General features: G+C 46.5%; 1 protein-coding gene across 2 annotated transcripts in view; it reads right to left on the bottom strand.

The window, feature by feature from the left end:
- LOC140388620 (host cell factor 1-like) overlaps positions 1–27,111 on the bottom strand; it is a 114,403-nt gene that overhangs the window by 19,019 nt on the left and 68,273 nt on the right. For both annotated transcript variants that reach the window (XM_072473065.1, XM_072473066.1), the window contains exons 16-23: positions 25,497–25,705; positions 21,796–22,054; positions 19,664–19,824; positions 14,628–15,030; positions 9,873–10,175; positions 6,677–6,795; positions 2,362–2,505; positions 161–349 (exon numbers count right to left, since the gene is read on the bottom strand). In XM_072473065.1, coding sequence (XP_072329166.1) covers positions 161–349; positions 2,362–2,505; positions 6,677–6,795; positions 9,873–10,175; positions 14,628–15,030; positions 19,664–19,824; positions 21,796–22,054; positions 25,497–25,705 — 1,787 coding nt within the window. The remainder of the gene's footprint in view (positions 1–160; positions 350–2,361; positions 2,506–6,676; positions 6,796–9,872; positions 10,176–14,627; positions 15,031–19,663; positions 19,825–21,795; positions 22,055–25,496; positions 25,706–27,111) is intronic.

The raw sequence follows: 27,111 nt of genomic DNA, 5'->3' as shown, positions 1-27,111 counted from the left end.
TCTAGCATGGCTGGTAACTCAAAAGAACAAACAGAAGTAGCATCCGAGAGAAACCAAGTGCTAGGCCACTAAAACAGACAACAAGGAGTTATTCAAAGACCATTCCAGTTAGAGGTTGAGGTTTACATACACAAATTGGTTTAAAATGATCGTCATTCACCTTGCTGATCTTGATGGCAGATGGTGCACCTGGGAATCCAGGCATGCAGGTTTTGAAGGCGGATATTTCACTAAATGGACCCCGCCCGCAAGCGTTAATACCGGCCACTCGAAATTTATAGGCAGTGCCCGACTGCAGTTTGACAGTCTTCAAATTGCTGTGATCTGGGATGTTATCTCCACTTCCATCCTGTGGGAAAATATCACACTGGTAGAATCTAAATTGATTTCACTTTCCCTTACAAAGGTTCAATACACACAAATCACTGCTCATAAAAGATCCTGAGTTACAGCACAAAATAGGCCATTCAGCCTAACTGGTCTCTGCTAGTATTGAAGCTCCAAGTGAGCCTCCACATTAACACTACCAGCATATTCTCCTGTTCCTTTCTCTCCTTCAGCTTGTTTCCCCCGAAGTTTCTATGCAATTTGCCTCAACTATTCATTGCATCATGTTCCACTTTCCAACCACAATGAGCAAAAGAGCGTTACTTGAATTTCTTAGTGAGAATCTCATATTTATGATGTTTAGTTTTGGATCTGTAGGTGTCTTTGCTACTCCGTGCCAAGGGCAGAATGTTGGCCAGAATGTCTCAATTCTTCAGTAAGTGCCAAATGAATTATTTATTCCACCCAAGCAGGGAGGTAAATCCATGTTATGCTGTACATTCACCCCTGGTAAAGCAGCATTCCCTCAATACCGCACTGAAGTAGTCAGCCTAGAGTAAATGCTCAAGTTTGCAGCAGGGATCAAACCCATCATTTTCTGACATGAGAAGCAAGAGGGTTTTCAACTCACTTGTGGCTGTTAAGTTCTTTATGTGACACACCCTAAATAAATAAAAAGCTCTCCTTTAAAATGCCATGAAGCAGAAGAATTCACTGCCTGATTAATAATATATGCAAAATATTGCACTTCTGAACCACTGCTTCAATAACCATTAGGATGGAGAATGAATAGAATTCCCCCACCTATCACATTTAATCAGCTACAACAAAGGAATATAGGGTGCAAAAACATCACAAATGTCTTTTTGGATGATACTAGAACTAACAGGCTGTACTCATCAGCAAAGGCTGAACAGGCTAGGGTTTGTTTCTCAAGACGTATGACTGAAGGAGTGACCTAATAGAAGTCTTTAAAGCCTGAAGTGGTTTGATAGGGATTATGGTGTGTGTGAGTGTGAGTGTGAGTGTGAGTGTGTGTGTGAGTGTGAGTGTGTGTGTGAGTGTGTGTGTGTGAGTGTGTGTGTGTGAGTGTGTGTGTGTGTGTGTGAGAGAGTGTGTGAGAGTGTGTGTGTGTGTGTATGTGAGAGAGTGTGTGAGAGAGTGTGTGTGTTGGAACATAAATACTGACATAGACCAGTTCAGCCAAGTGGCCTGTTTCTGTGCTGTAAAACTCAACATAGTACGGAGCAATGACATTACTCAAAGGGAGGTTTGTTCATTATATAATAGGAAGCAAAACAATGGCATTGATTAGGTTGTGGAAGAACTGTATTTTTTTCCTAAAAAGTTGGCTGAAATTCAATAAGCTAGAGTAACTGGGCATCGCCTCCAAAAATCAATAAAACTACTTATTTCAGTACAATATGCAACACATTCATCTGAAAATTGCTTATTGTCACAAGTAGGCATCAAATGAAGTTACTGTGAAAAGCCCCAAGTCGCCACATTCCGGTGCCTGTTCGGGGAGGCTGGTACAGGAATTGAACCCACACTGCTGGCCTTGTTCTGCTTTACAAGCCAGCTATTTGGCCCACTGTGCTAAACCAGCCCCTATCCGTCCTTGTCCCAGATAGCTGAGAGCGGATATATGCCCATGTGATGCTGTGTAGTACAGAGTTGGAGAGAACAGGCGGGTTGCAACTTTCATTCCTCATGGGTCGGAGTAAATTGGGACACTGCCAAGCCGAGAGCTCCGAATCCCATCCAGTTTCTCCTCCCACCCACAATAGGGCAGTCCTGCTCACGCACTATGTCAGAGCTCACAAATGCCAAACTGCCACTCAGTCGCGGTGCTGGGGAGCAGAATAGGTAATGGAGGGACGCTGGTGCCCGTTGAAACATATCCCTTGCACAGTCTGTGCCTTTGGGAAACCAGCAAGGGGTACAAAACGTACTGAAATATTTTACAGTTCAGAGAGAGGGCTGACTGTATTTAATACAAGGTTGTGGTCAGTAGTTACACACGCATCTTACCTCTTCTCCTTGGGAGCCCTCTGCAGGCAGGAAATAGGACAGCACCACTGTGCTAGTAGTTTTAAACACACCAACGTCATACCATTGATTGGGTTCCTTCCTGGCTGCTGGCTTCGGCTGGGTATGAGTAGATGCATCATGTTTCTGAGGAATCATATTGAAAACATTGGTTACCGGAAAAAGTTCTTGGCTTTAGATTTCCATGGAAGAGTTAGAGAATAAAATAGAGCAAACCAGCAGTGATCAGAAAGAAAATTCTGCAGATTAATTCAAAAATGTTTCCAATTAAGGGGCAATTTAGCATGGCCAATCCACCTTCCCTGCACATCTTTGGGTTGTGGGGGTGAGACTCACGCAGACACGGGGAGAATGTGCAAACTTCACACTGATTGAACCCGGGTCCTCGGCGCCGTGAGGCAGCAATGTGCCACCGTGCCACCCCCTCTGCAGATTCATTCTTTTTTTTAAATAAATAAACATTTTATTGAGGTATTTTTGGTATTGTAACAACAACAAAATAAACAATGTACATGAAACTATAAACATAGTGCAAAAGCCGTCTCCCTTCCTTACAGGTCCCACCTTTATTAACCCCCTACTCTAAGCTAAGCTAACCCACCCCTTCTGCTGACGATTAATTTTCCGCGAAGAAGTTGACGAACGGTTGCCACCTCCGGGCGAACCCTAACATTGACCCTCTCAAGGCAAACTTGATTTTCTCCAAACAGAGAAAGCTAGTCATGTCCGATAGACATCGGGGGCTTTGAGTCCCTCCAAGCTAATAGTATCCGGGCTACCAGGGAAGCAAAGGCTAGAGCGTCTGCCTCTTTCTCCTCCTGGATCTGCAGATTAATTCTGACAAGGGGTGTACATTCGAAATGTTGACCGTATACAGGTACAATACTCAAAATCTGGCTGTCTGAAAACTAGAATTGACTGAAAACTGGACATTTTCTCTGCGGAAACCTGGGCTCCCAGAACAAAAATCGCCGGGGGCTGGCGTAAATCCTGCACCCGCCGTGTCCCAAAGTCGCCACCACCAGAGATTTGGCGGGGGCAGGAATCGTGCCGCGCCGGTCAGCAGGCCCACCCCCGCCGATTCTCCGGCCTGCGATGGGCCAAAGTTCTGCTGCTGGAATGCCTGTCCCACCAGCGTGGATTAAACCACCTTTTGAACGGCGGGACAAGGCGGCGCCAGCTGGCTCCAGGGTCCTTGGGGGGGGGGGGGGGCGCGCAGGCCGATCTGGCCCTGGGGGGTGCCCCCCCACCCCACCGGTGGCCTGGCCCGCCCACCGATCCGCAGGCGGGCCTGTGCCGTGGGGGCACTCTTTTTCTTCCGCCTTCGCCATAGTCTTCACTATGGCAGAGGCGGAAGAGACCCCCTTCCCTGCGCATGCGCGGGGATGACGTCAGCAGCCGCTAACGCTCCTGCGCATGCGTGGAACCACGTCGCCCGCCGAAGACCTTTCGGCCCCGGCTGGCGTGGCGCCAAAGGCCTTTCCCGCCAGCCGGTGGAGCAGAAACCGCTCCGGCGCGGGCCTAGCTCCTCAAGGGGAGGGCTTGGCCCCTAAAGGTGCGGAGACGTCCGCACTTTTGGGGCGGCCCGACGCCGGAGTGGTTCCTGCCACTCCATCACGTCGGTACCCCCCGCCCCACCGGGTAGGGGAGAATCCCGCCCAAGGTAAGTGGAAGAATGAAGATGGCATTTATCAGGCCAATCCCAGACGACAGAATGAGCTAAAGTTGTTCACAGACAGGTCCTGTGTAATTGTAACATTGAAAGCTGTTGAGGCCAAAACATTGCAAGTTTTCAAGAAGGAATTAGATATAGTTCTTAGGATCAAAAGAAATGGTGGGGTTTGGTTTTGGATATCAGCCATGATCATAACGAATGAGGGAAGCAGGCACGAATGGCTGAATGACCTTCTCTTGCTTCTATTTTCTATGCTTTAGGATTGGTTTCCTGCACCTCCCTATTCTCTGACACAAAGCTGCCTGCTCCACTGATGGGATAGAGTTAGCGATCCTCTCTGCTCTTCTGATTGCAACATCCCCAGCCACAGGGGAGCGGACCAGTAATCAGTGGTTTCTCTCTTTCCCCATGAAGCCTGCATGAAGGAGTTGGTCTGCAATTCAAAATCCAGAAAAACCAAAAATCCGGCAAATCCAGCATGGTGTTCAGTCAGGAAAGTGCAGGAATTTGGACAAAGAACTTGCAATTTTAAGGATGCTGGTAGATCTGCTGTCCATTTCCAGAAATTTCTGTTTTAAAAAGATACGAGGGTCACAAGTAAAAGTTGCAAGTTTATCTCCTATGGCAACAATTTGAATATGTTTTGCACTTAAAAAATTGTTTTTAGTGTACCCAATTCTTTTTTTCCAATTAAGGGGCAATTTAGCGTGGCCAATCCACCTACCCTGCACATCTTTGGGTTGTGAGGGTGAAACCCACGCAGACGCGGGGCGAATGCCCGTCCACACGGACAGTGACCCAAAGCCGGGATTCGAACCCGGGTCCTCAGCGCTGTCGTCCCAGTGCTAACCACTGCACCTTTTATTTTGCACTTTTAACTCTAAACAATACCATACGGCCGTATATATCTTCTCTGGAGTTTTCTGAACAATGCACACTGTACTTTCTGGACTCCATACTACGATTATACCAGCCAGGATGTTACCTGCGCACTCCATCGTATTACCTAGTCACGTTTCATTTGTTTTATTGATCTATTCCAGGTAACTTTCCAGGTAAGAACAATACAAAGACATTTGAGTCACTCTCGGGTAACTTGGTAGTGGTTGCCTTGGGATACAATTCTATTCCAATTGCTGTCAAAGCTCAGACAGGCAGAAACATTATATTGTATTCTATCTTATGCTCTGTGGTTTCTGGCACAGAGATCAAACCTGGGCAGAATATTTCAATTGTGATCGTGACTGTCAATATGTGGTCAGCCCTCAGTTCTCTAAATTCTGTTTTGCGAAATAAAAGTTGGGATGAATTTCGAGCCTCACCATACAGAGGTGCTACTCGAATGGTGAAATAAACTATCTATTGCCATAAATCATCCTTAGTGTATTAGCCACACAGTATCTTTAACAAGTGAAATTATGCGCCCATTTATTTAGGAAAATATGCCAACATTATCTCCAGTAACATGACATAAAGGAAGATATAGAGCTGGCTCAGTATGTCATAGTGTGGCTGAGGGACAGCGTTGTAAATCAGTCACCAGAACTGCTTGTTCTTTGAGTGGTCAAAGGACTTGATCCACTGGAGCAGGTGAACAGTCAGGATTCTAGTTTACCCAGAGGACGGGTTAAAAACAAAATCTCCTTGTCCAAAGCAGAAATTACGTACTGTTCCACACACAATGACTGCTGCAATTCAATAGCAATTCTTTGTGTGAACCACTTCAGGCTGCATCCGGTTTAAAATCTCTCCATCAATCAACATCACTGGTCAATCAATCCTAGGGGGCTGTGGGATCTTGCTATGCACACACGGACGTCCAGATCTGCCTTTAAGTTACTCAGTCTATTTCAAAGTATTTTGTAGCACGTTAAGTGTTTATCATTTGTTTGGGGGGTGAGGGAGAACAAGGGGAAAGGAATTTGATAAGCTACTACTTAACAGCAAGTCTTAATTAAATCACATTGATACAAACAGCCCAACCTCAAATTTATTCTAGTTTTAAAATCTCTCCATCAATCAACATCACTGGTCAGTGGATCCTAGTAGAGTCAGCGTGGATCTTGCAATGCACACATGGACTTCCACATCTGCCTTTTTGTACCCAACTTCAAGGAAATCTTTTCAAACTCATTTTTCTCTTTTGTACAATACTAGTTTTAGGTAGACTTTGGATTTTTCATTTACATGGCAGCTTTTCTGCAAGGAGCAAATTTACTCTGCTGCAGCTCATCTACGTTGCATTCCATGCAATACCAATAGGCCACTGATTAGGAGGATTTCAGTATAACGTGGAATTTGAGTTGGCTTTCTATTGCAGACCCCACAGGTATTGGATGGAGACTGAAGTACCATTTGAAGGAGATGTTCATCCCATCAATCTGTTCTTGGTCTGAGAGTCTATGTCCCAGAGACAAAGAGCCAATCTCTTATTCAGGATTCCTAACAACATTAATGGCGTGAAGTTCTGAGATGTTTTCAATGTATTAAGGCACTACATTATTTGTGAAAATAATTCTGCTTTCATTTGCTCATCTTGAAATGTCCAAGATTGCTGTAAAAAACAACCAATAATTGACAAGCGAGGCAACAAAATCAAACTGCCTGCCCTTACAGACTTACCGATACAGGGAGGCCAATTCCATTGGCCACTTGGGCTAAAGCAGTGGCTGCCTGCAGTTTCATTGGGCTAGAGGTTTGGTTAGTTGATGATGTCAAGAGGGAAGTGTATGGTGCCAAACCTGTTATAAAAGAAAAGAAATGGTCAGTTTTGCCTTGAAATTTCCCTCACATACAGTTTGTAATTCCAATCCCCTACATTTGGGTGTCCTTTTAGCATTCTCGCGCTACAATCGAATGGAAATTCAGCTCCGATTTCAAGAAAACATTTGTTTCTCATGGAGTCTGCATACATTATGCTAACTTGTCACATTTCTACCAAGTGGAGTAAGTTGAAGACAGGAGCGGAGGAGTAAGTCAAGCACTGGTAATTAGGCGATGTCCGAGCTATAAACTGGAGAGGAGGGCGGGGAATAAATAAGTTACCTTCAGGAAAAGGATCACAGCAGCCAAGGAGGGTTGGACAGTGGTCCTCTCTGGGGACTGCCATTAGCATTCTTTCCCCTTGGTTTCTGTGGTCATTAGCACCCGGTTTCCCTGAGTTTCTGTGGCTATGACTCATCTTTCATTCTCACTCCACAGTATAAATATTTCCCACTTTCTCTGTCTGTTAGCTTTGACAAAGAGTCATCGGACTCGAAACGTTCGCTCTTTTCTCTCCCCACAGATGCTGCTAGACCTGCTGAGATTTTCCAGCATTTTCTCTTTCGTTTCAGATTCAGATGTTACTGGACATCCGCAGTAATTTGCTTTTATCCAGTGCATATCACCTTTGAGAACGAAAATTCCCACCTCGCACATATAGGCTGCATGGTGGGCAATAGCAACAAAGGGCGGTATCTATTGGTCACGTTGCGCCAGAAAAATAGCAAGGCACGGCGCAACACGACCGGTAGATGCCGTGAAATCCCACTTCCGGGATCTACCCGACTTGCCATGTCTCACGAGATCTAATGTGATCTTGTGAGACGTTGCAATGTGAATCCGGCCCATTTTGGGACGGATTGCTTTTTGGCAAAACTGCATATTAGAGAGACAGCTAGTCTCATTCTAATATATGTTCCCGAGATCTAACAAAGGCGTGGGACCAAACTCCCTCGCCTTGGAGACCTTGGGCGAGTGCTCGTTCAGTACTGGTCTCCTACAAACTGGGACCAGATAGAACGGCACTCGTGGAGGTCTCCCAGGTGACTGGAGGCTTCCAGATGCATGCCACCTGGCACTGCTAGTGCCACATAGGCACCCTGGCAGTGCCACCTTGGTGCCAGCCTGGCACTACCAGTGGCAGGGGCACTGCCAGAGTGCCAGGCTGGCAATTTTTGCACGCCGCGATTGAGTCAGGTCATGTCCAGTGCAGGTGTGGGGGGTGGGGAACCTCCTTATGGTGAGTTGGGGCTTGGAAGGGGGGGTCCAGGGGTAACATCAGGGGCTCAAGAGATCGGGGAAAATGGTGTCCTGATCTCTTGCTGTTCTCAGAGTTCCGGTGAGCCAAGCTCCTCAGTGTAGGAAATGGGCCAAGTCCGGCTTCGTCAGGCGGTTCCCCGCTGAGGCCCCCGATCTATCCGGATGGGCACGAGATAGCGAGCAGTTTCTCGGTGCTCCGAGTGCCTGGAAACACCTGGTTAATCTTGTGTGCTACAGGACTCTGTCCCCTTTCAGGTAGACTGTGCCCAAATTGCTTGTTTTACTCAGTACTGGATACTCCTAGGGGTTGCTAATCCAAAATGCTGACAACCTCATGGACTCGTGCTGTGTTTTTAACATGTGTCACAGGTCACGTGCAGCAGCTCCGTCTCCATATTCGGTGTCAGCTGTAAAGTTAATAACGGATTCGGAGGTCTCAAAAACAGTTCTCTAGTTCAATGCCTGTGTTAGCTGATGGGGGCAGCGAGAAGAAATTAATGTCAGGCGAACTTTGGGGAAACTGCAATGCTTTTTACACCCACCCTTGACCACCAGCGGATCACAACCTGCTCTAATGGGAAGAGGATACAAGACTTGATGAATCTCTCTAACAAGTACAATCTGTTTTGTTGTCTGTGGGATATTATTGGTATAGAAAGGCTTTTTCATTGCACTCCAAAAACTAAAAGCACTTTTGAGGCATTTCAACAATCATATTGGGAAAATGTAAGAATTTAATTTAGTGTACCTTGGAAATAATGCAACTCTGGTGCAGCATAAAAGGTTTTTATTTATTTATTGTACTGATGCACATACGAGTCACCCTTGTATTTTGACTAAACTACAGGTTAAAATATCTGTAGTCAGTAATGTGTATGCAGTCAATATCTCACTTGTTGTTTCTTGCAAAAGAAAATGTGGTACTTATCTGTGAGTTAATACACTACTTTGGAATGCACGGCTATCCAATCAATGGGCGTTTCCTATCCACTGCTGTTAATGCTGCAGTATCAGATACTGGACTAACAATCGAAAAGTCGCAAGGTCACATTGCACCATGGCATTTTGTGAAACTGCATTGCCAGCTGACACTGGGTGGAAAGAAGTGACCGTGGAAGCTACTAGATTGTTATAATAACCCAACTAGTTCACCGGTGTGCAGCTGGGAAGCTGCCATCTCTGCCTAGTCTGGCCGATATTGGACTCCTGATTCACATTACGTGGCCAGATCAAAGCTCTAGCAAGCCATTTGGTGAAACAACAGCTACAAAATGTCACTGTGCCTTTCTTGTGAAGGTGCACTGCCATCACTCACATCCTCTAAACAACTGGTTTAAACAATTGGCATTCATCACGATAAAATGTCCCAAGGCATAGCACAGAAGTCAAAAACTCGCAGAATTTGACAACTGAGCTATGTGAGGAGGTATTAGAACAGATCACCAAAAGCTTGGTCAAAGAGGTTTAAACAAGTATATTAAAGGTAGAGAGGGAGTTGGCGTCACAAGTGAATTTCATCACTTAGATTCTAAATGATTCAAGGCATGGCCATCAACGGTGAAGCAATGAAAGAAATCGGGGACTCTGAAAAGACAAGGGTTGTTGGGTTGGGGGAGATTTCAAAGTTGGATGAAGGTGGGAGGCCATGAAGGGATTTGAAAAGATGAACAAGAATTTTAAAACTGGACTAGAGCCAATGAAATCAGTGAACACAGTTGGCAAGTTAAAATACAAACAGCAGAGCTTTGGAAGAAAATTAGAAGAGGAAGAACTAAAGCTATTTAGCCATACATACCTGCGGTCTTCTGAATAGGCACCTGGACATTTGTGACCGTACTGGGCATTTCCTGTGGTCCATTGGTCTCAGAGGTAGAATCATTGAGACTATCTGCTGGCGCTAGAGCCTCTGCTGGCCGGGAGGGCTGGTTGTTCTCTGCAGCTTGTTGCTGGCGTGCTCTTTCTATGTCTTGCTGCGCAAGTTCAGCCAACGGTACGATAGACTGCAGGGACACCAGTGTCTGCAGTGCCTGTTGCGACAGCTGTGCTGGCTGCAATGTTGCTAAATCTACTGACGAGGTATCCATGGCCTCTTCTCTTGCTGCAATTTACAGAGAGAAAAAATGGTTTAAAGCTACTGCAGTGTTAACAGTTATTAGCTCGAAGATTTTTCAACAGAAGGACAAAGATCAGCTTTTTTTTAAATTTAAAAAAGGCTGTAGATTGTATGTTAGTATAATGGTTTGGTACATTTGTGTAATACATGGGCATCATGGTGGCACAGTGATTAGCACCGTTGCCTCACAGCTCCAGGGTCCCGGGTTCGATTCCCGGTTTGGGTCACTGTCTGTGTGGAGCCTGCACGTTCTCCCCGTGTCTGCGGGGGTTTCCTCCGGGTGCTCCGGTTTCCTCCCACAAGTCCCGAAAGGGGTGCTCGTCAGGTTAATTGGACATTCTGTGGTGCAGTCGGTAACACTGCTGCCTCACGGCACCAAGGTCCCAGGTTCGATCCTGGCTCTGGGTCACTGTCCGTGTGGAGTTTGCACATTCTCCCAGTGTTTGCGTGGGTTTCGCCCCCACAACTCAAAGATGTGCAGGGTAGGTGGATTGGCCATGCTAAATTGCCCCTTAATTGGAAAAAAAAAGAATTTGGTACTCTAAATTTATTTTTGAAATTTTTTTTAAAATTGGACATTCTGAATTCTCCCTCAGTGTACCCGAACAGCTGCCGGAATGTGGCGACTAGGGGCTTTTCAAAGTAACTTTATTGCAGTGTTAATGTAAGCCCACTTGTGATAATAATAAAGATTATTATTAATGATTAAGCACTATACTGGTCACCTAGAGCAATGTTTTTCAAACTTTTTTTCCAGGGACCCATTTTTACCAACCGGCCAACCTTCACGACCCACGCCGGTCGACCTTCACGATCCACGCCGGTTGACCTGCGCGACCCACCATTTTCTCTTACGTTGTTTGTTGCTGACAAAAAAGGAGGAAATGGTTTTGGGACCCTTCGGCCCAATGGTCCCTTTGGCCCCCCGAACTTCGACAGAAAAAGGCTGCGACCGTATAAAAAAAAAAAAAAAAATGCGGTCGCATTGCGCATGCATGCCCGATCATCGGTGCGCATGCGCATAGTGCGGCCAAATTTTTTAAAATATGTTTGTGGTCATTTTGAAGGCCGCTTGCAGCCGGCATAGTTAAAAGCTGGCTGCTGTGGCTGTTGCGCGTGGATTTGAGCGTCGTGACGGACGGGCTCTGTAGCCATCTGGGGTGGCCACTCCCGATTACAAAATGGACACCCGCAAAGAATGCAGGGAAAATTGGACAATGCTAAGAAACAAGCAGGTGCGAGCTCTGTCTGTTGATTAGAACCTTAAACTCTCAGACAGGACAGAAACTACCAAACGATTTACATACTAATGAGCCATCTCCAGAACAAAAGGGAAACATTTAGATAAACAATGTTAGGACAGACTCCCCGGCGCCAGAAGAAGCTAAGACAAAGCAGACTGACAGTCACCAGGACACGCCCAGCGATCAGGGAACCACCCCTCTATTGGAGGAAAATCAATACAACTGATTAAGAAAGACCCAATTAGTTGAGGCCAAGTTCAAGGCCCGCCCAAAAGAGCGCAAAGCCCTTTGCAGTATAAGAGGTATCACCCAAGGGAGAATCTTCCACCTTTGGCTTTGGCTCTCACTGAAGAGAGAGACCTGCCTAGCAGCTGCATCAGACCAAGTAAGTCCCAAGTCAACGCACGCTACGAGATAAGACGCTCCTAGTTGCTACCCTGTAACCAGCTCAACCCAGCAGCCTCAGAACCGAGCAACGGCCATTATTCCTCTGACTGAGTGGGCCCCCAAAGCTAAGTATAGGCTTTAGTAATAGTGGTAGTTTAGTTTGTAGAGTTTATGCACGAGTAGATTTGACCGTGTGTAAATAAATGAGCATTGCTTTTGAATTTACTAACTGGTGTATCGAGTCATTGATCAGTATTCGGTTCTGAACCTTGTGGCGGTGTCGAAAGATACCTGGCGACTCTTGAGCAAACGTGATTAAATAGAGCCAAATTAAGAACCAACCAAAAGTTAGCAACAGCTCTGCGACCCTCCTGACACCCACCCGCGGGTCGCGCCCCTGAGTTTGACAATGCCTGACCTAGAGGCCTTATGACTGATCCAGGCACCCACCACAAAAGCTAGAGAATTTAAATTCACCTGTTAATTAAATCGGTAATAAAAAGCTAGTATTAGTAATGGTGACAATTAAATTAAAAATCCATGTGGTTCATTAATGTGCATTCAGGTAGGAAATCTGTTGTCCTCACCCAGTCTGGCCTGTATGCAACTCCAAACCTACATCAATTTAGCTGACTCTGAAATGGCCTAACAAGCCACTCAGCTGTATTCAAAAGGGAGGTTCACTATCAGCTACAAAGAGATTTAGGGACGGGGCAAAACCACATGGACAGTGACCCGGGGGCTGGGATCGAACCGGATCCTCAGCGCTGTGAGGCAGCAGTGCTAACCACTGTGCCACCCAATAGCGACAAGTTAATGTTTCAGGTGCTCACCCTTCATAAGAACAAACAAAGGGGTCACCACCACACTTCCCTATTCTGCAATGCAGAATTGGAGACTTGGAAGGATAGAGGATACCTGCAATGACCAGCTACAGGGCTCCTGCCTCTCCCTACAGCTGGTGTCACTTGCAAGAGTACAGCACAAATGTGGAGCTGAGCAAAGAGTTCATACTTTATTGTGGCGGAGACAAAAGTGTGTTCTCACACTGGGCGCGATTCTCCGACCCCCACCGGGTCGGAGAATTGCCGGGGGGTGGCGTGAATCCCGCCCCTGCCGTGTCCCGAATTCTCCGCCACCAGAGATTCGGCGGGGGCGGGAATCGCACCGTGCCGGTCGGCGGAAATCGCGCCAGTCAGCGGGCTCACCCCCGGCGATTCTCCGGTCCGCGATGGGTACCCCCACGGTGGCCTGGCCCGCGATCGGGGCCCACCGATCCGCGGGAGGGCCTGTGCCGTGGGGGCACTCTTTTCCTTCCGCCTTCGCCATGGTCTTCACCATGGCGGAGGCGGAAGAGACCACCTCCACTGCGCATGCGCGGGGATGCCGTGAGCGGCCGCTGACGCTCCCGCGCATGCGTCGCACGGCAAAGTCATTTCCGCGCCGGCTGGCGGGACGCCAAAGGCCTTTCCCGCCAGCCGGCGGGGTGCCAAAGGCCTTTCCCGCCAGCTGGCGGGGTGCCAAAGGCCTTTCCCGCCAGCCGGCGGGGCGGAAATCACTCCGGCGCGGGCCTAGCCCCTCAAGGTGAGGGCTTGGCCCCTCAAGATGCGGAGAATTCCGCACCTTTGGGGCGGCGCGATGCCGGACTGATTTGCGCAGTTTTTGGCGCCGGTCGGCGGACATCGCGCCGATTGAGGAGAATCCCGCCCCCTATCTCACAATATTCAGACGGTGAAAGGTGCATTGCTGTAGCTTAGCACCACTAACCTCATCCTGCTTGCCTGAAGCAGTGACAGGTCTCAGAGAATGAATACTGTTCAGTGGGATTTGCGCTTGCTGAAGCATGCATCATCTGCAGAGTCTGTTTGAAATCTGATTAAGAACAAACATAATTATATATTTTTTTCTGCCGTTTGCCAATTTGGGTCTCATCTTTCCCTTTCTGGTGCACAGTTCCATGGGCAGCATGTGCTCTCCGTAACCTTGTTTAAGTGGACACACTTCACATGGTCCAAAGTAACAAAATTGGGCTCAAACCCCAGCTGGAGTTTTGGGCACCACAGCACCAAATGACATGCTGGCTGCGGTGAGGGTGCAGTGCAGAGTCATCAGAATTTATAGCAGGTTAAAGGGCTAAATTACAAAGACAGATTTGCAGGGGGTCGAAAATGTTAAAGTAGTAACTATATTAGTTACAGAGAAACTATTTCCTCTGGTGGATAATTATTCTTAAAGGAGCTAGACTTTTTAAAGAGGGATATCATGTAGCATGTTCACACAAAGAGTAGTGGAAACCTGGAACGTTCCCCCCCCACTGATCCCCTAAAAGGCTGTGAACATTGTGGGTCTAGTTTTCACCACAAAGATCAATAGATGAACTGGAAAAAAGTCATATTGGACTCGAAACATTAACGGTTTCGCCCTCCACAGATGCTGCCAGACCTGAGACTTTCCAGCATTTATATTTGTATTTCAGATTTCCAGCATTTGACAGCTGCTTGTTGGGCAAGGGTATCAAGGGGAAGAGGGGGATAATGGGAGTAAACGGGAGATAATGTAGAAATGAGTCATGATCTAATTGAATGGTGCAGAGAGTACTGAAGAACCGTAATGGCCTCCCATTTTTATGCTGATCGGCTATTGAACTGTCAAGGCAATCACAATCCTGCCCAACCCTGTGTATTTACTTAGTCCCCAAAACATCCATGCAATATTTTTGCCTCTAGTTTAGATTGCAGTCGCTTTTAACCATGTGCCGCACTTACTACCCTTGCAGTTGGGAACCCAAACCTGCACATACACCTACCTGCAGTTGCAGCCCCTTTAGATACCAGAGACACCTGTGCCGCTGTTGCCGTCCTAGCTGCATCGAGCGCTGCCGACCTTGCTGCCTCTTCAGCGGCAGCCGCCACAGCCAACTCCTCGGGGGACAGACCCAATTCAGCGAGGGTCTCGGGTCGGCTGTCAGCCAGCAGCTCTCGAGGAGGGAGGAGCTGGTCTTGCTGCAGGCTGACAGTAGGTTGAGGTTGCAACACCTGTGCCAAGGGGGCCACTGTTGTTCCTCTGTTTGTGCTGCTGGAGACCCGAACTGCCAATGTGGTAGGGACACCTGAAGAGCTGGTAGGCAGACTCTGTCCAGCAGTCTGCCCCAATACAGGCACAGAACCTTGCTCAACATTATTAGACTGTGCTTCAGTTGATAAAGCCGCCTGCAGGGAGAGAAAAATAGTATATCAGCTCAATGATTTGTCCTTAATCACTATATAGGATACACATGACATGGATGTAATTTACATTATAATTAAGTTAGGATGCCAGCTTGTGGCAGCCCCAATAGCTGGACAGAACAATTACTGATCTGAGTCACCTGAGGAATTAACCCAAAATCTCAAGCGTCTATTCTCTTGCTCTCTATTAACGTTAGTCAGAAATTCAAGCAAGGATTTACACAGCTCAGGCATCCTCATCATGGAGAAGAGCAATATGGCATAAATCAACTTTATCGTGCAAACCCCCTCACCCCCAGTCTAAAAAGAGTCTCTAAGCCAAGGAAGTACAGCGTTTGTTCAACATAGTAAGAAGTCTTACAGCACCAGATTAAAGTCCAACAGGATTGTTTTGAATCACTAGCTTTCGGAGGACTGCTCCTTCCTCAGGTGAAGCAGTGGAACAGTGCTCCGAAAGCTAGTGATTCGAAACAAACCAGTTGGGCTTTAACCTGATGTTGTAAGACTTCTTACTGTGCTCACCCCAGTCCAGCGCGGCAGGAAACAAAGTACTGTACACACCCCTATCAGCATCAACGGGGCCGAGGTGGAGATGGTTAGCAGTTTCAAATTCCTAGGAGTGCACATCTCCAAAAATCTGTCCTGGTCCGCCCACGTCGACGCTACCACCAAGAAAGCACAACAGCGCCTATACTTCCTCAGGAAACTAAGGAAATTCGGCATGTCCACATTGACTCTTACCAACTTTTACAGATGCACCATAGAAAGCATCCTATCAGGCTGCATCACAGCCTGGTATGGCAACTGCTCGGCCCAGGACCGCAAGAAGAGAGTCGTGAACACCGCCCAGTCCATCACACGAACCTGCCTCCCATCCATTGACTCCATCTACACCTCCCGCTGCCTGGGGAAAGCGGGCAGTATAATCAAAGATCCCTCCCACCTGGCTTACTCACTCTTCCAACTTCTTCCATCGGGCAGGATACAGAAGTCTGGGTACAAGCACGAACAGACTCAAAAACAGCTTCTTCCCCACTGTCACCAGACTCCTAAATGACCCTCTTATGGACTGATTTCATTAACACTACACCCTGTATGCTTCATCCGATGCCAGTGCTTATGTAGTTACATTGTACATGTTGTGTTGCCCTATTATGTATTTTCTTTTCTTCCCATGTATTTAATGATCTGTTGAGCTGCTCGCAGAAAAATACTTTTCACTGTACCTCGGTACACGTGACAATAAACAAATCCAATCCAATCCATCTCCACATCATTGTTCAACATGGAGTACAGAAACTCTCCTTGTGGGACACGACTCACTTACCAAATATAGATGCAACAAAAAAAGAAAGGCTTAGGGACCCCACAAGTGGGGAAAACTAGGCAGTCTACAAAATACAGCACCACTTAACTTCCCACTGCTGCTCTAACAAGGACAACTAAGATTATACGGCTCAAACACAGAAAAACAAATACTGGACAATCTCAGTAGGTCTGACAGTATCTGTAGAGAGAGAACAGAGCTAATGTTGCCAGTCTGGATGACTTTTTGTCAAAGTTAGAGAGAACTGGAAAAAGCATCAGATTTATACTGCTGGGGGTGGGGTGGCAGGGGTGGGGTGGCAGGGGCAGGATGGAGGGCTAGCATTGGGGCAATTTGACAAAGATGTTGTGGACAAAATGACAAAGGGAACGTAAATGGTGATCAAGGTAGGAAGGGTGCTGAGTGGCACATTATGTGATCAGAATGTGTTAATGGCAGAATAGCAGTGTGCCAAAGGACAACTTGGACCGGGGGGACAAATGGCTCAAGGAACAATGGTGAGGGAAACTCGTGAAGGTAGAGGAGAGAGTTCACTGTTTGAAGTTGTTGAACTAAGTCCAGAAGACTGTAACGTGCCTCCATGACAGTCATGGTCAGTGCAGGCTTCGAGGGCCGGAGGGCCTGTTCCTGTGCTGTAATTTTCTTTGTTCTTTGCACTCCATCCCCATTCCACAATCCCTATCCGTACATTGACGACTGTTTCGGTGTCGTTTCAGGTTCCCGACTGGACCTGGAAAAATGTATTCATTTTGCTTCCAATTTCCACCCCTCAATCACCTTCACGTGGGCCGTCTTGGACACTTCCCTTCCTCGATCTCTGGCAGACTGCCCACTAGCATCCATTACAAGCCCACTGACTCCCAAAGCTACCATGACTATTGCTCTTCACACTCCAAATCCTGGAAGGGTCCCATCCCATTCTCCCGGTTCCTTTGCCTCTGTCGCATATGCTCCGATGATGACACTTTCCAACATGATGCTGCTGACCCGACTTCATTCTTCCTTAATCGTGGTTTCCCACCCACTGTGGTTGACAGGGCTCTCAACCGTGTCCAAAGATGTTCAGGTTAGGTGGGGTGATAGGAATAGGGTGGGGGAGTGGGCCTTGGTAATGTGCTCTTTCAGAGGGTTGGTGCAGGCTCGATGGGCCAAATGGCCTCCTTCTGCTCTAAGTATTCTATGGTTCTAAAGGAATTAAGAGCATGCCCAAACAATCAGCATGAAATACAAAGAGCCCGTCCACAATGCCATAAAACGGATTAAACAGCGCACGACTTGTGCTATTTAACAAAGGAGTCCGCATCTCCCAGTTTGCCAAAAGGTAATCTTTTTCCCCCCCGAATGTCACTCGAAGACGAGCTGGATAGACCATCCCGAACTGGACTCCATTCTTGTGTAGGATGCATTTCACTCCATTAAAAGTGGCTCTTTTTTTAAAGCTGGATCCACACTCTCCTGGTACAGCCTTTCCCCTTGTGACCATGATGCTCCATTGCCCATCGAAGAACCTGCTCGTTTTCTTTAAAACTGTGGAATCCTGCGATCACCATACCAAGCGGATCTCCAGGTCGAGGCTTAGGTCAAGGTCTATGCACCAGAGCAAAGTCTGATGCAGCTGCCAAGAGCTGTGCACGAATCCAAACAGCCCATACGCAACAGGTCATTTCAAGCAATATGAATGATCATCTGGTATACCAAAATAAAACATATAAATGAGGGGCAACACGGTGGCACAGTGGTTAGCACTGCTGCCTCACAGCACCGAGGACCCAGGTTTGATCCCAGCTCTGGGTCACTGTCCGTGTGGAGTTTGCACATTCTCCCCGTGTCTGCGTGAGTCTGACCCCCCCAAACAAGGATGTGCAGGGTAGGTCGATTGGCCACGCTAAATTGCCTCTTAAGAAAAATAGAAACATATGAGGTGATTGACAACAAGAAAATGACAATGATGTGCACAATGAGATGAAGAGCAGTGAACACATGCTTTACACATCAATCGCATGGAAAACATAGATGCCCCTTTCTCACTCACTCTTTTCCTGTTTAAATATCTGTATAAACTCTTGCTATCTGAAACTTTAACTCCTTTTCTCTCTCCACGGATGCTGTTAGACCTGCTGAGCAGTTCCAGCACTTAGTTTTTAAATACGCCATAAATTTGAGCTCATCCAAAATGTATGTTATTACATACCACATCAGACTCATCGTGTTCACTGATGGTACGCAGGTACCTAGTCTCTTAACTTCAGATTTAAAAAGCTTGCCTTCAAGTTCATCATCTCATTCCTTTAAACTCTGTAGTCTACTCCAGCCCTACATTCTGTCCTCTTATGTATTCCCAACTTCGTTTTACCCCGCCATTGATGCCCATGTCTTCGGCTATCTAGACCCAATGTTCTGGGATTCCTTTTCATACCCCTCTGCCTTCCTTTCCTATTCCAAGATCTCCCTGACTAAACTTTCACCTCAGAAGCTGTTTTGGTCTGATTACACTTCTGTGGAGCATCTGGGATCATTTCTCTATGTTGTAAATGTAAGTTATTCCAGTTGTTTTATTATGTCAATAAATGCAGTGTCGGTCTCTGCACAGCAAGATTCCAGAAAATGGAATGAAAGAAATTACACTTTGATCAGCTTTTATGGTGCTGTTGGTAGAAGCAGGAATATAGATTAAGGCAACGAGACATGCCACGCTGTTTGAATGGTACCACGGAACTTTACCCACACTTGGTTTTAATGCCTGAAGGATGGCTCCTCCAACAATGTAGCATCCCAATGAACAACTTTTCAGTGACAGTCTAGCTTTTGGACCAGAGGAAACTATTTGGAATCTTCACATTATCCAATAGCATCTAATTAGTGCATTGGCACACATCTGGGTTCACGCCCGGTAGCACAGTGGTTAGCACAGTTGCTTCACAGCTCCAGGGTCCCAAGTTCTATTCCCGGCTTGGGTCAGTCTGTGCTGAGTCTGCACATTCTCCCCGTGTCTGCGCGGGTTTCCTCCGGGTGCTCCAGTTTCCTCCAACAGTCCAAAGATGTGCAGGTTAGGTGGATTGGCCATGATAAATTGCCCTTAGTGTCCAAAATTGCCCTTAGTGTTGGGTGGGGTTACTGGGTTATGGGGATAGGGTGGAGGTGTTGACCTTGGGTAGGGTGCTCTTTCCAAGAGCCGGTGCAGACTCGATGGGCCGAATGGCCTCCTTCTGCACTGTAAATTCTATGCTAATATGAAGCCCACCTTCCTGCACCAGTGTTATATCCCTATGTATCTCTTCCTTGTCCTACCTGCGTGGAGGGTCCAGGTGCAGGTGTGGACTGTGTTACCATGGTAACCGCCCCACTCTGAGCTGTCGATGCCGTGGTTGCAGTGTTTGTTGTTCCTGCTGTTGCTGTTTCACCGTGCACACTTTCAGGGATACCTTGCGTATTCAAAGCAGGTGGCTGGACTGTAGAGATGGAGGGCGAGAGAAAAAAAATTGCACAAGACAACAGATTTCATTAGTCTTTGCCTGTGATAAATTCATCTCCACAGTTAAAACAAAAGACGTTTAATGACATAACATCTTTCACAACCTCAGGACATCCCATGGCACGTTACAGCCAATTTGTACACAACAATCTATATAAATGGCAAGCAGGGACAGAGTGTAACATAACAAAATTTGCCGATTATACTAAAATAGGTTGGAAAGTAGGCAGTGAAGAGGAGATTCAGATTTTACAGACGGATATAGATAACCTAGGAGATCGGGCCAAAATTTGGCAGATGGAGTTTAATGTGGATAAGTGTGAGATTCATTTTGGACAAAAACAATTGTCAGTCATAGACTGTTTTTTTTTTGACAGTGCAGAAGGAGGCCATTCAGCCCATTGAGTCTGCACTGGCTCTCTTAGAAAGAGCACTCAACCCAAGCCCACACGTCCACCCTACCCCATTACCCAGTAACCCCACCTATCCCCATTACCCAGTAACCCCACCCAACACTAAGGGCAATTTTGGACACCAAGGACAATTTAGCATGGCCAATCCACTTAACCCGCACATCTTTGGACAGTGGGAGGAAACCGGAGCACCCGGAGGAAACCCACGCACACACGGGGAGGATGTGCAGACTCCGCACAGACAGTTACCGAAGCCGGGAATCGAACCTGGGACCCTGGAGCTGTGAAGCAATTGTGCTAACCACAATGCTACCGTGCTGCCCCTTTATTATCCAAATTATCTAAATGGAAAGCAGATTCAAAATGCGTCTGGGCAGAGAGATCTGGGTGTCTTTGTTCATGAATCGCAGAAAGTCAGTATAAAAGGTACAAAATATAATTAAAAAGGCAAATGGAATGTTAGCGTTTATTGCAAAAGGTCTGTAGAGAAGTGTTGTTGCAATTGTATAGGGTGTTGGTGAGACCACATCTGGAGTATTGAGTCCAGTTTTGGCCTCCTTACTTGAGGAAGGATGTGGTGGCGTTGGAGGCAGTTCAGAGGAGGGTCACCAGATTGATTCCGGGGATGAAAGGATTGACATACCAGGTGAGGTGTACAAAATAATAAAAGGGATTGATAAAGTAAATGTAGACCAAATGGTCCCCCTTGTGGGGCAATCTAGAACAAGAGGTCACAGATATAGGTTGGGAGGCGGTAGGTTTAGAACTGAGATGAGGAGGAACTACTTCTCACAGAGGGTGCTGAATTTGTGGAACTCGCTGCCCCATAGTGCGGTGGAGTCCGAATCATTAAATGGCTTCAAGAGGGAGATAGATATATTTCTGATTAAAAAAACAGGTTAAAGGGATATGGGGAACAGGCAGGAAGGTGGATTTGAGACCAGGGAGAGATCATCCATAATCTGATTGAATGGAGGAGCAAAATCAAAGGGTTGAATTGCCGACTTCTGCTCCTAATTCTTATGTTCCTGTGTAACAAGGTCCCACAAGCAGCAATGTGATAATGACCAGAATAATCTGCTTTTGTTATGTTGATTGAGGGTTAAATATTGACCAGACACCAAAGAGAACTTTGCCTGCTCTGAAATACTGCCATGGACTCTTTTACATTCACCTGAGAGAGCAGATGAGGCCTCATTCGAAAGATAGTACCTCCAGCAGTGAAGCACTCCCCAAGCACTGGGAACGTCAGTCTAGAATTGTGCAGTCAGGCCCATAATCTTAGTCAGAGGCAAGACTGAGCCACAGCTGCAATCTGATATTACTCAGTTACGTTCCAAGTAGTTAACTCATTTGTCAGTTACGCAAATTCACAACAAATCATTAAAAACTGACATACAATGAAATGAGCATTTGGGGGAGGCTCCTTGAGCCTCTTGCACCTTTCACGTGTGTTACAAAGTGGTTACAAAGAGGTGATTGAAAAAAAAGAGAACAAACTATTCCCAACGTTCTCATCCCTGCTGTACACTTGCCTTGGTTTGCCGTAATGTTTGCTGTGGTGGTTGTAGATGTGTTGGTGGTGTTGGTTTCTGACGTCTCGTGGGGAGGATTTGAACACCTGACTGGCATTTCTACAAACTCAAGTTTGTGGGTCTGAGTTTCTGAATTTGCGGTAGTGACTCGAGGTGCAGCAACCAAAGTTGCTCCTGAATTTACGAGCTGTTGTGCTTGCTGCGTCACCATGCCACTGGGGGAGGCGACGATTGTAACCCGGTTTGGCTCAGACACAGGCTGAAATGAATTCACAGACATAGATAAGAGATTCAAAAAGGAGAGACCATGCCAACCGTTCATTGTTCCTCACCCATTTTAAACTATTAATGGAAGGTGCATAGCGACATAGTAAAAGCAATGGCATCAAAAAGCGGATGCTTTGTTTTGGGGTATTTTGACAGATCAGCATGATGGATCAGTTAAGTAATAATAATAATCTTTATTAGTGTCACAAGTAGGCTTACATTAACACTGCAATGAAGTTACTGTGAAAATCCCCTAGACGCCACACTCCAGCACCTGTTCGGGTACACGGAGACAGAATTCAGAATGTCCAATTCACCTAACAAGCACGTCTTTCAGTACTTGTGGGAGGAAACTGGAGCACCCGGAGGAAACCCACGCAGACACGGGGAGAACTTGCAGACTCCGCACAAACAGTGACCCAAGCTGGGAATCGAACCCGGGTCCCTGGTGCTGTGAAACAACAGTGCTAACCACTGTGCTACCATGCCACCCAATACAAACACAATACAAACTAAAATATAAACACACTGTCTGAACAGAGCTATCTTAGTCAGGGAGGAGGATGTGATAGCTGGCCATGAATGAGCCTTTCCAAAACCAGTTTCCGTTATTTGGAGGTCCAGGTTGCCCTTAATTGGACCTCACTTCATAAATTAAAATTTTTTTTTAAAGAGTGCCCAATTATTTTTTTTCCCAATTAAGGGGCAATTTAGTGTGGCCAATCCACCTAACCTGCACATCTTTGGGTTATGGGGGTGAAACCCATGCAGATACTGGGAGAATGTGCAAACTCCATACGGACAGTGACCCAGTTCCAGAATTCGAACCCGGGTCCTCAACGCCGTACTCCCAGTGCGAACCACTGTACCACCTTGCTGCCCTCTCACTTCATAAATTAAACTCCTCAAGCCTGATCAATGATGTCAGAGTGGATCTACAGAGGTGGAACAACCTCCCTCTTTCTCTGGCGGGTAGGATCAAACCATTAAATTAATGCATCTCCTCGGTTTTTCTTTTTTTTTCAATGCATCCCTATTTTATTGGCCAAATCCTTTATGAAGGTTAACAACTTGATTTCTACTTTCATTTGTGCGGGTAAGAGTCTCAGAAACCGCAGTGTTCTGCCCCAGAGAGACCTGTGGACGGGAGGCTTGGATCTCCCAAACCTTCTGTTTTACTATTGGGCTGCTAACACCCAAATATTTTGGTAGTGCCCCGACTCGATTTCGGGCAAACCGGATGCTCGCTTGTGCACTACCTCTATTCTGCTTGCCATAATTACTGCACCACTGCCCTTCTCTCCTGCAAGAATTTCCTCAAATCCAGTGGTGGTCCCTCAGGATTTGGAAACAGTTTCGGAAGCACTTTAAGCTTTTTCCTCTATCTTCTTTAGCCCCTATTTGTAATAATCGCTTCTTCTTGTCTTCTGGTTTTGACCCGTCATTTCATCTTGGAAGGCAAAGGGATCATAACATATAGATCCCTAAAATGTGGTTATGGGGAGATTTGTCAGTTTTAGAGAGCTGGCTGACGGTTGACAATTCTAGCCTCTTCTGTTAATTTCAGATTTGTGACTTTTCCTGTGACGGTTTTCCTTCCTTTCATTTGGCCCCGCCCTCCTCCTTGTTGAAGTAGGTTTTATTCTTGGCTCAACCTGGCGAGGGGTGTGTTTTGGACTAATACGAGTATAATCTCATAGAATTTACAGTGCAGAAGGAGGCCATTCGGCCCATTGAGTCTGCACCGGCCCTTGCAAAGAGCACCCTACCTAAGCCCACACCTCCACCCTATCCCTGTAACCCAGTAATCCCACCCAACCTTTTTGGATACTAACGGCAATTTAGCATGGCCAATCCCCCTAACCTGCACATCCTTGGACTGTGGGAGGAAACCGGAGCATCCAGAGGAAACCCATGCAGACACGGGAGAACATGCAGACTCCGCACAGACAGTGACCCAAACCGGGAATCGAACCTGCGGCCTTGTAGCTGTGAAGCAACTGTGCCGCCCCACTCGTCAGATCCTGCCTCATTGGATGGGATGAGGGCGAGATGGGAGGGGGAGCAGCTGGTTCCTGTGCTTACCGATTAGGCTCGGAGGGAAGCCACCTACAGGGTCAACTTCAGGTCCTCTAGTGCCCGGTTGAGTTTAATGCAGTTCCAAGTATTGCACAGGATGCGCTTAACCAGGGCAAGGATGATGTTTTTTTTCCCTAAACGTGGAGGACAAGTGTGATTGTTGTTTGTTTGCCCCAGTTAACCACACACACATATTTTGGTCTTGCCCCAAACTTGCCAGTTTTTGGTTTCATTTGTTGGACACTATAGCGGAGAACTTCGGGTGGTCCTAGAGCCATGTCCAAGGCTAGCCATATTTGGGGTCTTAGACTCACCGGCGTTTCAATCTGGGGTAGGGGTGGATGTTGTCACCTTTGCCTCACTGATAGCCTGGAGGCAAATATTGCTTAGTTGGAGGTCTCCAATCCCATCCAGCGCTTGACATTCCTGCACTTATAAAAAATTAAATATACCATCATGGGGTCGGTGGGGAAGTTCTACCTTAGGTGGCAACCATTTACTTCCTTTAAGGATCTAGACACCATCGGCGTTTAGGGGGTTAGTCATAGTGTTTAGGTCTTAGTTTGTGTTTGTGAGTGAGGATTTATTGGTAACTTTTTGACATTGCACTCTTACATCTTTGTCGCTTGATTGTTTGTAATTATTGCTAGTGTTATATAAAACTTCAATAAATATACTTTAAAAAATATATATACTGCTGGCACTGCAATCTTAAAACAGAATTCAAATTAAAACATTTTCATAAATGCAGCTGGTGTGCCTCATCTGTTCTGGTGTAACTTCACACATTCCAGTGACTGCAGGAGTACTGCATCAACCCCTGGTGTAATCACCACTCATCTCAGCACATCAAATACCAAAGTTCTCTCTGCCAGGTCTTGAGCTACTTCCATCTACCTTAGGGGTACCAAAATTGTGGGTTGTGAGCCTCGGGGGAGGGGGGTGCTTTTGGGGATGGCTATTAGATTTGGACTGAGTTTTGACTGGCGCTAGGATCCTTAAAACATTCCTTTATTTTCTGTCAGTGAATGTGGCTTAACTATTTGCTTGCGAAGGCCCAACTGCTGCTATAACCACAGCCTGCAAGAAGGGAGGTATTTCACATTTTTAAGAGCAGACCCAGCAGTTTTAACCGCCCCACCTCTCCCTCAACAACTCCAAACCCTTCCCCTCCCAACTAATTTCCTCTCTGGGGTCACACAGGAAAAAGTTTGCCAAGCGTTGATTTACCTTGCTAAAGTCACAACATTCCCACTGAAATGGATCAAGAACAATTTTCAAGGTTTGGGGGTTTCCATAATTTCAGGGATGCAAAGTGTTGTGGGTATACGGTTCTGTTTCAATTGAGTTCCTACCTGAATGGTGATGATGGGAGCTGTGGAAGTGGTTCCAGTTACAGCAGTAAGTTTCTGAGTGGTGTTGGGGGATGCACTGATTATCTGGCCAGTCAGGTTGGCGATGGTACCAAGGGTGGCAATGGGCGTGTTGGGCGCGTGTGAAACCGTGGACACTCCTGTAAGTGTGGTGCCCATCGTGCCTGCTATCGTCCCCAATGTACTTGCACCTAATAAAACAGGTTTTTTTAAAAATCAAAACGTCAAAGAGACATTGAACGACAGTTTACAATCAATTCCAAACTCCAAAGCCAAAAATTATATTGAACCATGAACCAAACTGTCAGTTTTTCCAGCATTTCCTGTTTTGTGTCAGTGACTTTTATTGCTTCATGAGGAAATTTGTAGACTCGTTTAAATTTTAATTTTTAGGAAAGCTCACCCGTTTGTATTTATATTGTCTATTCTTTGCCCATCAGGCTTGACACCTGAAGAAGTTCCAAGAACAGGCAAGAACACCTTTCTGGAGGCTTGCTACAAGGGCAATATAGTGATCATGAGCACAAAGTCTTGCTACTTTTTCTCCAATCTCTAGTCCATGTATTTTAGAGTCAATTATAGTTAACATACTGGCTGTGATTGGGTAACTCAGTAGAAAATGGCGAAACAAAAGCAAGATCTTCCTGATCTCTATGGGATAATGCAGTACCGGCTGCAGTACTTGTCCCATCTTGGCAGGTATCCTGATAACTTAGTCCATACTGTCCTCAAAAACGATGTTTCCCATGTGAGCAAGATTCTCATCATCCACAACCTCCTCCTAGATGAGGCTTTTAGCCTCTCCTTACCCCTCTGCTCAAAAAAACCCTGGACAAAGAACAAAGAAATGTACAGCACAGGAACAGGCCCTTCGGCCCTCCAAGCCCGTGCCGACCATACTGCCCGACTAAACTACAATCTTCTACACTTCCTGGGTCCGTATCCTTCTATTCCCATCCTATTCATATATTTGTCAAGATGCCCCTTAAATGTCCCTATCGTCCCTGCTTCCACTACCTCCTCCGGTAGCGAGTTCCAGGCACCCACTACCCTCTGCGTAAAAAACTTGCCTCGTACATCTACTCTAAACCTTGCCCCTCTCACCTTAAACCTATGCCCCCTAGTAATTGACCCCTCTACCCTGGGGAAAAGCCTCTGACTATCCACTCTGTCTATGCCCCTCATAATTTTGTATACCTCTATCAGGTCGCCCCTCAACCTCCTTCGTTCCAGTGAGAACAAACCGAGTTTATTCAATCGCTCCTCATAGCTTATGCCCTCCATACCAGGCAACATTCTGGTAAATCTCTTCTGCACCCTCTCTAAAGCCTCCACATCCTTCTGGTAGTGTGGCGACCAGAATTGAACACTATACTCCAAGTGTGGCCTAACTAAGGTTCTATACAGCTGCAACATGACTTGCCAATTCTTATACTCAATGCCCCGGCCAATGAAGGCAAGCATGCCGTATGCCTTCTTGACTACCTTCTCCACCTGTGTTGCCGCTTTCAATGACCTGTGGGCCTGTACTCCTAGATCTCTTTGACTTTCAATACTCTTGAGGGTTCTACCATTCACTGTATATTCCCTACCTGCA

This window comes from Scyliorhinus torazame, chromosome 13 (assembly GCF_047496885.1).
Source record: "Scyliorhinus torazame isolate Kashiwa2021f chromosome 13, sScyTor2.1, whole genome shotgun sequence".
NCBI lineage: Eukaryota > Metazoa > Chordata > Chondrichthyes > Carcharhiniformes > Scyliorhinidae > Scyliorhinus > Scyliorhinus torazame.
The sequence above is the reverse complement of the archived record's forward strand: the minus strand, read 5'-3'. Positions and strand labels throughout refer to the sequence as shown.